Source organism: Nansenia antarctica (genome assembly GCF_963989245.1).
Source record: "Nansenia antarctica genome assembly, chromosome: 10".
NCBI classification, from domain to species: Eukaryota; Metazoa; Chordata; class Actinopteri; order Argentiniformes; family Microstomatidae; genus Nansenia; species Nansenia antarctica.
The window spans coordinates 9,689,079-9,701,620 of NC_137680.1; the positions used below are offsets into that span (position 1 = coordinate 9,689,079).

The window sequence follows — 12,542 nt, forward strand, 5'->3', positions numbered from 1 at the left end:
AATCTGCAACAAATGGTAACGGGCAGTCAAATGTCGTGGATGGCTGTTCTCTGTTGAGGAGCTAGCGCCTGGGACACGACCCCACCTGGAAAACGTTAGTTTCATTGTTTTCACAACATATGGCGATGTCTAGCTAGCTAACAAGAGAGAAGACGTGTGTGTGAATTGTAGCCAGGAACTAAATAATTATAGAAAGCTATGTTGCTGCATGATATACTTTAAAACGATCGGATCAACAATAAATGAATGAATGAATGGTCTTTATTGTCATTGATATAGTACAGGTACCAAACAACGAAATTTGGGAGGGGGGGCTCCCCTGGTGCTAGGAAAGGAAAAAAAAAAACTAAAAACAAGAAGGGAAAAAAGCTGTGAAGTGTGTGAGTGTGCCTCTGCCTCTCAAGACAGTCAGCAGGTGCATACAACCATTATGGTATGTATTATTATGTATATTATGGTGATCATTTCACATTTATTGAAGAGGACAAGCGATATGTGAGTCACCATGACACGACCAAAGGAGGGCAGTATGTCTCATATCATTTTGAGCTCTCCCAGTGTAAACAGTATGGATATTAATATATAGGCCTATATAATGATGGTGGTGGTGTTTTTTTAAACCTGTCACCCCCTCCCTTTTTTCTCTGTCCGCTCTTGGTCACAGTCTCCACAAGTTCATAATGCTCTCCTGTGCAGCCTCTCCTCGGTGAGCCCAACATGGCATCTGATAACTCCCCATTACATGAGGGCAAGAAGAGAAAAAAGAAGAGTGACAAGGCTGTGAAGAGTAAAGACAATGGTGCTGCTGAGGTCCCGGAGTTCCAGGTGGACATTGAAGAGCTCACAGCCTCGGGGAACAGTGCCCTGCAACGTGGACATTGTGAAGAAGCCCTCAGCTGCTTCAAAAAAGCCTTCAAAGCTTCCATAGAGGTGAGGCTACTCTTTAGCCTAGATAGGCAACTAGTCCCTATTTTCGGGGTTTTTGGGACATAAGTAGAGAGTATGTGTTACCTACATCTTCCCGCCCTTTTTTAATAGAGAGAAAGAGCTGGACTCACGGTTTGTGTCGGTTTATAATAGACTGGCCTTCTACGGCCTGTTAAGTTGTCGACAACACTACCGACACATCAAGCTGCTGATTACTGCAGTGCTGTAATATAAGGTTCAGCACAAACATGCCCGTCACAGCTGAAATAAACACCCACAGTCAAATGTGCTACGATGTGCCGTACTGTACACAACCCGGTGATGTAGTAGTGCATTAACAAAACCCCCGCACACCCTGTAGCTCTCCAGCACCAGGTTGGTGAACTCTGCTCTCTGCTCGTCCCCCACACAGCTAAAGGAGACCAGGGTGCAGCAGGCGTGTGCCTTCAACCTGGGCGCGGCCTACGTGGAGGCGGGCAAAGCCCAGAAAGGGTTGGACTTCCTGAGGCGGGCCCAGCCGAGTGAGAGGGGCGAGCGGGTGGCAGACCTCCAGTTTAACCTGGCCGTGGCGCACGAGGCCCTCGGGGAGCCCGGGCGTGCGGCAGGACACTACCTCCAGGCTGCCCAGCTCTACCGCTCCCAGGGGGACGGGGCCAGCGAGGGGGACACGTGTATGAAGATGGCTGACTGTCACATACTGCTACAGGTCAGATCAGATTCAACTTTGTTGCCATTTACACTGAGTATAAGTACTGAGACAACACAATGTAGTTTTGGCATCTGACCCCAGTGGCATAGTGCAAAAGACATGATATCATATGATATATATGTATATATATTTATTATATTGTAGACAGCCCCGGGTAGAAGGTGACTTGAGGAACCATTAATGTCAATTTTGGGGCAGGGAAAGTCAAGTTCAAAAGCTTTATTTGTTGAAAAGAAACTACATTTGTATTCAGCTTCCATGGAACAGACACAACATCACATATCACACACAAAATACAATAAAAGATTGTTCAATTCAGAAGGCACATGGGCACATAAAAAGGTACGATATGTAATTTATAGAGATCAGTCGATTTTTGTGCTGAATATGAAATCCGTGATCAGCCGATGTTGCTTTAGTTTGTCCGATACAGTGAGTTGTGGTTTTTCTTATCAGCTGTATGACAACACTAGGTAGAGAGGCTGTGCTAACATACACAGGGAGCTGCAGGGGGGGAGGGGGGGGGAGAACCATATCTCTGGCTGTTGTTTATTCATTCACTTTTCCTTATGGATAATAAAGTCGGTAAAGTGACGGAACAAAGCCTTTTTTGCCATGATAACACTACTCACGGTTGATTTTCAGCGATTAGGATACATTTGAACCTTTTAGCATACTTACAATTAGAGATGACAGGGACAGTCTCCCTGGAGTAATTTAGGGCTGAGTGCCTTACTCAAGGGCATACTAGTGGTGGTGGTGTTCCCAGGTGGGATTTGAACTCATGACCTTCTGATCACCTCCAAGACCTCCAAGTCACTATCCACTAGGCCACCACTATCTCAAACGTTAATAGCTAACGTATTGGCTAGCGAACATGGGCAGTTGTTTTCTCCTAAACTAATTGGTTAAGCCATTAAGCCTTTGTTTCAAACTATCCAACATTTTACAACATTTGAAAAAATAGTTTTGTCTCTACTGTTGATCTGAACAGCTATAGCTCAAGCATTGACTGTGTTAAGATTGTCAATAATATGCTTCACTATTATATCACTGAATTACTGTCAGAGCTTATTTTACAAAATTATCAGTTCAGCATTTGTTTATTTTTGGTCTTTATTGGATAGTTAAAAACAGTAAAAAATCTGCACAGTAAGAGTATGTGGATACTTAATTTCCACGGCAATCAAACAAACCCCAACCAACAATATCAGTATCGGACCCAAAAAGAGAAGTCTGTCTATCCCATATCATTCATCCTCCTCTATTTCCCCTCTATCCCCCATTACTCAGGTGGCATACTGTCCTGAAGTATGATATTTCTGCTAAGTCCAAAGGAGGAGTTTTTATATATATATATATATATAAATGAGGGATTACCAGGACCTCTTCATCCTCAGGCACATTTAAGAACATGCTGAGGTAGCATTTTTAAAGCCAACCCTGTATCTCCTGCAACGCAATGACATTCTTTAAGCTCATGCCTGGAATACGTGACCGGACTGAAAATACGTTTTATGTAAGCAAGCACAATGATTTAATATGGAAAAATGTCTCTGTTTAGAAAATGCTCAAGTTCTGCACTGAGAACATGCTCCAGTGTCCAAAACACAATCATTGATGTCAGTCGATTGGGTTGTCAAGAATATTATTACAAAGAAGAATGGCATTACCTTTAAAGTTTTCGCCTCCCTCCGTTTCTCTGATATTGAGCTTCCAGTCTTGATGGACTCTTATCAGTGTCTTGAGTTAAACCCCATTGTAAGCACTGAGCAATTGACTTAGTTGCTAGGGCATGGTGCAATAACGTTTAGGCTATTCCCTCTGGAATCATTATTTGTTTAGGTGTGCACTTTCTGTACTTTGAATAAAAGCCTATGTATTATCAAGATATGATAGTCGGTGAGATTCTATTCTATTTGAGCACATAGTGTATTGCCACAAGCAGATGACCGTATGGCAATAACTGTAGCTTCTCAATAGAGATGGCTCTGATTTGAGATGTGTGTCTACAGACCCAATACTGTTGTTGTGTTCTGCTGCTACACAATTGCCACCTTATGTTATTGTTATTGTTTTAATTATTATTATTATTATTATTATTATTATTATTATATTGCATTTACATAGTTGATTGTTGTCAGTTGATTGTTGTATTGTGGAAGAGTTAGCTTTCCCCAACCATTTTGGTACATTGAATACACTATATCCTATTAATTGAATTGAATCGGGCAGGACTGGACCCAAGCAGCACAGAGCTTCCAGCGGGCCGGAGAGAGCTACAGGGTGGCAGACAGGCTGGACTATGCAGCCACGGCCCTGAAACAGGCAGGAAGTCACATGCTCCAGTCGGACGACTTCACCATTGATGACATCCTCCCTGTACTCACGGAGTGTATTGAACTGAGCGACAACCTCACAAACCCCGAGGCGCTCGGTAAGTGGTGAATCGCTGCATTTAAGGGAAATGATCGGAAACAGAAATATGTAGGGTTTCATATGACACGACTGTGCAATTATTTGCTGAGTTAGAGAAATAGTATACATAAGATTATGCCAACACGACACGACAGCTGGTGTATGGTTATGTTCAATCGATGTTTACCTTGGAACCTTTTTTCTTCCCTTCTGTCTCCCTCTCTTGTCTATCTTGTCTTCCTCCTAACATTTTCATCCTCTCCCTTCATCCAATGTATTCCTTTCTCCCTGCTCCGCCCCTCTCCTTACTCACCTCCCTCTGTGCTCCTTCCCCCTTTCCTCCCTCTCTCCCTTCCCCCCTTATCCCAGGTGAGCTGTACAACGACCTGGGCCTGAGCTTCTCTCAGCTGAAGCTGTTCCAGGAGGCTGCAGGGTGCTACGAGCGGGCCCTGCCCCTGGCCAGAGACCAGCCCCGCCGGCTGGCCGTGGTACTTCAGAACCTGGGCGCTGCACACAACACCATGGGCCAGCACAGCACGGCCCTGGACTACCACTGCCAGGCTGCCAGCCTGCATGGTGAGGGGAGGGGGAGAAAGAGAGACAGAAGGCTAGCCATCCTGCATGGTGAGGGGAGGGGGGGCGGGGAAAGAGAGACAGAAGGCTAGCCAGCCTGCATGGTGGGTTAGGGTGTAGAAGGAGTGAGGGGGGGGGGGGGGACACTACCACCACATGATGATGGGAGAGAGACAAGAGAGAGAGATGCAGCTAGCCTCTAGGAAAGGGATGTAGCCCTTACGATGAGGTGGGAAGAGAGGCAGCCAGTCTACATGGTGAAGAGATTGATGGTAATGAAAGAGAAACAGAAAACAGGGATGGAGGGACAGATTCTGTGCTGTATTCCAAAAACATGTATCTAAGCTATCCAGGCTATCAATGTAGCTTACATATTGAGAGAAAATGTATATTTGTGGTGCAAGATTTGTGCTCATCGATATGTGTGCGTATGTGTGTGTGTGGGGGGGGAGAGACATAATATCATTTCATGACACATCCTCATTTATCTTTCACTAGAGTGTGTGTGTGCATGTGCGTGTGCGTGTGGCTCCCATTAGCGAGATTCTCATTAGAGACAGAAGTGTGTGTCTGTGGGGGGCTGAGACCCAGAGGCCTTACCAGAGTGCTTACTCAGCATCAGTAAATGACTTACTCTGGTGTGTTACAGAAGGTTTTGCATGGCCTCAATGCTATGGTGATGTGGAGTGTAAGTATGCGTGTTTGTCTTGATGTTATAACTAAGGCTGTACACATAAAGGGCAGTTTGTCCAAGCCATTTCCATGTAGTCATGGGCAAAAATGTTGGCACCTCTGGACTTCTGTCCGATAATGCACCACTTCTCCCAGAAAGTTGTTGCAATTACAAATGCTTTGGTATTTCACATGTTTACTTCTTTTGTTTCCATCCGATGCCCCACAGCAGAGAGAGAGGACAGGGAGTGCAGTCTGCAGCGCGACACACACACACACACACACACACACACACACACACACACACACACACACACACACACTAGAAAGCATTATAAGGATTGTTAATATTATTATATGTATACACACCAATTTCACCACTGAATCACTATTTTGTATTAAATATAAAATAACATTGCTGCCACAATGTTCAGATGTAACAAGTTTTACGGTATGAACTGCATGTTAATATACCTGATCTGTACAATTCCAAACTCGTGAAAAAATAGTTGACGTGTCCAGTCTATTTCTTGCGGGAAGCCTGGTACGTAACCATGGAACTGTCAGAACTGTTGAAGTGCATGCAGCGGCACCTTGAGGATAAGCTTTGAATTACAGCCTTATGATTTTCTTTGAAAATCCCCTAATTTTCTCATCGTCTCCTCTCGCTCCCTATCTGCGTGTGTGTGTGTGTCTGTCTGTCTGTCTGTGTGTGTGTGTGTGTGTCTAGGTTCATTGGGTAATCGTCGCGCCCAGGGCCGCTGCTTCTGTAACCTGGCCTACGCCCTCAGTCAGCTGGAGCAACACGAGGAGGCAGCAGAGAACTACCTCCATGCCTTACAGGCCTTTAGAGACACAGGTACTGGATAGTGCCAGAGATTGGTACTGCTGCCAAGTCCAGACCACTCATAGAGAATGAACTGGAAGCCAGCTACCTACTCTGATTTATCCCTTGACCAGGCCACCCACTCCTGAAGGCTTTAAGAAATACACTAGGCTTTGAGCTGGCAGCAGTCATCATTACGGCTCATTATTCACATTATTCACAAATATGTTTCACATTGGAGATTCTAAAACAGTTGTACAAACACATTGGTCCCAACGGATGTTTATTAATGTGAACTCTCCGAAACATTTACAGAACTGATGTCAGCAGATGAGCCACAGCCGTTGTACAACCCAGCAATTATAAAAACATTCTGTAAACGTTCTGGAGCGTTCACATGAATAACATAATCTGCTGTGCCACATCTGTTAGGGCAAATGTGTTGCACACATCCTCAATAGCTAGTGTGTTGATGGATCTCTCAGATCCTCTCATATCATCTTGCAAGAGTTTGTTCGCTTCCTTTCTCTATCGATATTTTGTCCACATTTTTTCCTCTATCACTTCCTCCCTATATCAGTCATTTTGGGGCCTCCCATCATACTCCCTCAACAGTTTATTGACTTCAGCTGTCATATTTTTTTTCTCTCTCTCATTTCCTTTATCACTTTTATTGATCAATGGCAGGTTTTCTGTAGCGTGGTACAGTAGGCTATATGCAGTGTAAATAGATGACTTTGGGTGACTCCATTTCCATTTGATTTATATTTGACAGATGCCGTCACCACCTCTATGGACTCTAACGTCTCCATATCCTCTCCTCCTTGCATAGTAGTACTGTGTTACAGTATCTGATCGTTTGTCTCTGTCACACCGCTGAGCCATGCTGCGTACCCTAATGAGCTTACTCACCTCATTTTCACTCTTATACTCTCTCTCTGTCCTTCCGTCCGTTCCTCACACTGTTACATTCCCTCTGTCTTTGTCTCTAATCTCTCTATATAACCCTCTCTGATTGCTTCCTCTCCTCATATTCTGTCTGTGTGTGTGTGTGTGTGTGTGTGTGTGTCTCTGTGCGTGCGCGTGCGTGTGTGTGTATGTGTGAGTCTCTCATCTCTCCTCTCTCCTCTCTCTCTAGATGACTACAAGGGCCAGTGTCAGGCGTGTGAGGGTTTGGGGGAGGCTCGCTTTAAGATGAGAGACCTGGAGAAAGCCATACTTTACTACAAGCAAGCCTTGGGGTTACTCTCAAAGTGCAAGGTGAGGAGCTCCATACCGGTACATAAAAAAAGAACATTTTATGTGTTCATTTCAATATACACCCATTTAAAACATGATATTTAGACACAAAGTCAAATTAGTTATAATTTGAGATATGTCCTTTCGATGATATGCAATTGATCTGAAGTCATCATGAAGTGAGTTCTCTACCCGCAATGTCCAACCTTTTTTGGAAACATGAAACAACCCCCTCAGAAGTAGTAGTAGTAGTTTCTAGTGTGTTGCTAGCTAATAAGATCAGAGCAGAGCCACCGTTGTGCCCACAAGGCTATGTTATATTACAGCCTGCTTCATTTGTTTCATATTTTACCAGGTAAGGTGATTTTGTTACATCACAGTAAATTCCTATGAACAACCAAATTATATTGTAAAAGCATTGATAAAAGGAATTTTCATTTAAACTTTACGTTGTCAAAATGCATTTTCAATAGGGTAACAGGAAACGTATTGATTAGGAAACAGCAATATAACATAGCCATATTTGTCTTTCACCAATGGAAAATGCTTCAGAGTTGTGTACATTTTAGCAATGATGGACCGAATCTGTCACATCTGTGGAATCTGTGCATATTCATTAGTGTCAATTTACCTAAAAGGTTCTTGCCAACTACTATGTGACACATTGTCACCCGTCTGGGGGGGGTCTTTAACATAGCAAATCAAGAGAGTTTATTTTCCTTGGATAGGTTAACATTACATTCTCGATAGGCGGGTTATTTTAAGGTATATCATTGTTTTTACATTAAAAAAACATCCATAATTCAACAACAAAACATCAGCCCTGCATGTCGTTCAAATCAATGTGCTATATTGGCATTTAGAACCTGTAAAAAGCGGCTGTCTGTTTCTGTGAACCACCATCCCCATCACCAGGACTCCTCTAGCTCAGTCCAGGAGCGCCTGGTCACCAAGCTGAGTGAGGCGCTGCAACACAGGCTGTCTCTCTCCACCCCTGCAAGATCACATGTTAGTTACTGTACACTCCTTCACAATCATCACACATCTTCAAAAGCATTACCATATCTATACATCCACCAGCAGTATGTACTGTACTGTATACAGTACCAGTCAAAAGTTTGGACACACTTCCCCATTCAATTGAATGGGAAAGTGTGTCCAAACTTTTGACTGGTGCTGTATACAGTACAGTACATACTGCTGGTGGATGTATAGTTCATTCATGACACTGCTGTATTGAGCTTTTTCATCTGTACCGACAACAAATTCCACCGACCTTTCATTCATTCATTCATTCATTCTTCGGGTCATTTGGGGGTCACTACTGTATAGCATCCTCGGCGACCCACTCAAAATGGGATTGGCTCTGGACAGCCTGTAAGGTAAGGTTCTATACTCGTCAATATTCTTTGGTGACTTCCGTAAAATGTTCTAACATTTATACGTACAATTATATACACGTGCAATTAATTTATATATTCTATAGCACAGTATGTGGTTTATTGTTGGAATAATGTAACTGCTGCTGACATGTTCAAATGTCAAAAACACACAGGCAAACTGACATGAACGGTGTGAAGCCAGGTCCAGGCCTCCAAAACCAGGGCTTGGAATTCAACCAACACCCCAGGAGAGGCGTTCCAAATGGGCATAGGGTGAAATACAGGCCCCAGAGTAAGGCCAAGCCCTCTGTCTCATATCATTGTCTGTGAAATCCAAATACAGAGAGTTTTGTTGGAGCGTTATTCCGATCATTAGACAGTGGCTCTACCTCCTGTTCCACAGCCGCCCCACTAATAAGAAATTAAATGTATATTGACCGGTCAAACATTGCAAACATTAAGAGTTTAGTCTAGTGTGTTTGTTTGTGTAACTCAAATGTTCATCACGCCATGTCAACTATGCAGGATTTATCTGAACTTCTCATTAGCCATGTACAGTAGTCATATTCTTCGAGAATCAATCAATCTCTGTCAGTAATTGAAATTACCTTTACTTAATTACCCCTTTCACAAAACCTTTTTTATTTATACTAAACCTGGAAAGTGTACCCATAACACAAATGTGTATCAATTGACTGACAGCTGTGTTGTTGGCCAGGGAGTGGAGCTGGCTCTGCGGCACTGTCGACTCAGGAGCAGAGGAGGGAGGAGGGAGCCCCAGAGCCGGATAGAGAAGAGGCACGTGGAGAGGCTACCGGAGAGACGGGGGACTCTGAGTCACCGGTAAATGGGCCTCCCGCTGAGCAGCTGGCCTATCTGACGCTGCTGCCGGCAGCCAACAGGCAAGGACAGACGTGATACACATACACACAACTGCAATGCAAAAACATGCACAAACACACACATAAAAAGATAAACAAAAACATGCACACATATACTACACGCTATGCAAACACAAAATCCCCCAAAACTTCATACTGTGCCTCTGGCCTTGCTTTGCACTGTATATAGGGAACTTTGGGAATATCTGTATCCATCCATCCATGTAATAGTGGAATAACAGAAAAATTAAGATTCAGATCCATCATCAGAACATAAGCAGAGAAACCTCACTACCATGCGAGCACACGCGTGCAATCACACCTACACACACACACGCGCACACACACATACACACACACTTAGTTAATGTGCAGGAGGATAACCTTCGTCCACATTGATTATCCACTATCCCCTATGAACACATACACACACACACACACACACACACACACACACACACTCAGTTAATGTGCAGGAGGATAACCTTCGTCCACATTGATTATCCACTATCCACTATAAACACATTCACACACACACACACACACACACACACACACACACACACACACACACACACACACACACACACACACACTCAGTTAATGTGCAGGAGGATAACCACCGTCCACATTGATTATCCACTATCCCCTATGAACACATACACACACACACACACACCTGTCCAGATGACAAGATGCCTGACAAGATGGCGCTGTGGAAGGCTGCTGTGTTTGGGTGCGCTAGGCAGAAATATTGCAGTAGTTTGTTTATTCTGCCGTTTTTAAAGACTTTTTGATATTGCATTTCAGGTCATTGTTACCTGCACAGCATTTTTGCACTACTGTTCTACAGCACGTACAGCAGTACAACTACTATCACGTTTTCACCTTCTTACCTCATCCTACTTGTTTCTATTATCACCTTACTCATTTACTTTATTTTATTATTGCTGCTATTGTTGATTGTTGATTTTGTTGATTTTGTATCCTGCTTTATTTTTATATTGATTTTGTATTCTGCTGCAATGCCAATGTCGAAGAACCTGAACCCTTTGGTATAGGTAACCACAATGTCACTGTTGTTGCTGGTGTCATTTTAATTATTCCTCAAAAGTTCTATCGAGGAGGTCAAAGAACTGTCATGGTTGATCGTGCCTCTTCCACTCTGCCCTCCAGGAATCTGAATAATACATACGAGCAGCCAGAAGCCCATTACCAGAACCAGACACTGTCAGACAAGCTTGGAGTCACCCAGCAGAGTAAGTAGATGCGATGCAACATCAGGAGCTCGACCTTTGTGTGATGTCACCGTGGGTTATTTTACCTGCTACACTTTTCTTTTCTTGTTTTTAGCCCAGTCACCACCCCCATCAAACAATTACTGTGAGGTAAAACACTGTGATTCAGTGTTTATTTGATGGTATTTGTATGCATATTGGTTTCACCGTTTAGAGATTACTTGACACGTTTTATGCATAACCCCCCTATGTCAGTCAGTCCATGGAACAACAATATCGAAGGGAAGTTGCCAATCAGGGATCAGACCATCGTTATGAGGTTTCTTCATTTATGTTATCAAATGCATGTTGTTGTTAATTTACAGTAGGCTGTTTGTTTTTCTGTAGGTGAACACTTGTATGAAAGCATTAAAGCGAGGACAACACAGACTAAAAGCGAGGACAGCAGGTAGGTTAAGTTATGTTTGTTTTATAACGTTTTTTCCACGGATTTGTCTGGATTGAGGAATTCTGGATACTGACTGAATGATGGCATGCTGTGTTACTCTTGTTGACAATGTTCTTATGTGTGTTTTAGTGAGACCCCGTTGGCCCAGGGCTCAGAGGGGCCACCCGCTGGTGCGTCTCATAATGAAGAGGCCATGCCACTGTTCAGGAAATGGAAGTCTCAAATCTGTTTGGTCATGTGATGTGACCTGAAGCACAAGTATTCAATAGTATTGTATTGTATGTGGGTCCAATTTGCTCTGCAAATATGGGTAATATTTCACTGTAAGCACGATCTTTTTTTAAGTAATTTTTTTCTGAGTGAGGCAGTCCCACTCATATTTTTTATTTTATGAAAAGAGAAGCGGGCATGTCAGCAGGGGATGGGCCGGATTCGAACCCATGCCGACATGGACATATGTGCGCACTGCAAGGGAATTTTCCTGGCTACATAGTGTACAGGTTTTTATTTTTGCCTGCTCTGTCAGTATTGATTGATTGATTGACTGATTGACTGAAAATGTTCATTGTGTGAAGCGCATTGAGTTGCATCTTGTAAGAAATGCGCTATACAAATAAAATGTGATGATTTGATTTGATCTGTAGACCGCAGTGCTAGATAATTGGACCACCCCAGGCCACGCCTCTTTTGAAGTGTAATAAAGCCTTATAAAGATATTCATAACACTTTTATAGATGCAGTCACAGAACAGTAGCAGTATGAAACGTTAAAGGAATAAGGCCCCTTTTGTGATAAATTCCAAATATTTCCCAGTCGTGCTTTATTGCTTCTTTATAAAGTTTAATACTGCTAATGACTTTATCTATTAAGCTCTATGAATGATGGGAAGGGTATATGATACTATATAAGTATAGTTAGAGGGTTATAATTGCAGAATATCGTTTTGCACTTTACTTCCCTCTGTGGCCACTCAATTCCATATTTTGAAATGCAATTTAGGGACAAAAACAAACGTTTTATTAAAGGGAGCAAAAAGACAAGTTCCATTTCCTTCTCATCTCGCCATTACCAATTTATCATTGGCATTTGGCCTTTTTTCTTTTTTTATATTCTGACCCTGTTTATGATTGACAACCTCTCATTTTGCCTTCTTATTGGTCTCTAACATTTGAAATGCCTTGGCAGTCAAGAACCTTAAAATTGTATGTAAATGTCTCACCATGTTGATT

General features: G+C 43.0%; 1 protein-coding gene across 1 annotated transcript; it reads left to right on the forward strand.

Moving 5' to 3' along the window:
- Nucleotides 1-717: 717 nt before the first annotated feature.
- On the forward strand, nt 718-11,554 carry ttc24 (tetratricopeptide repeat domain 24; the record flags this gene model as incomplete). Its single annotated transcript, XM_080540942.1, has 11 exons — nt 718-930; nt 1,340-1,633; nt 3,872-4,073; nt 4,424-4,630; nt 6,030-6,158; nt 7,264-7,385; nt 8,280-8,372; nt 9,465-9,589; nt 10,804-10,886; nt 11,253-11,313; nt 11,443-11,554. 11 exons carry the CDS (start codon nt 718-720, stop codon nt 11,552-11,554), a joined length of 1,641 nt encoding a protein of 546 aa, XP_080397068.1.
- Between the last annotated feature and the right edge of the window lie 988 nt (nt 11,555-12,542).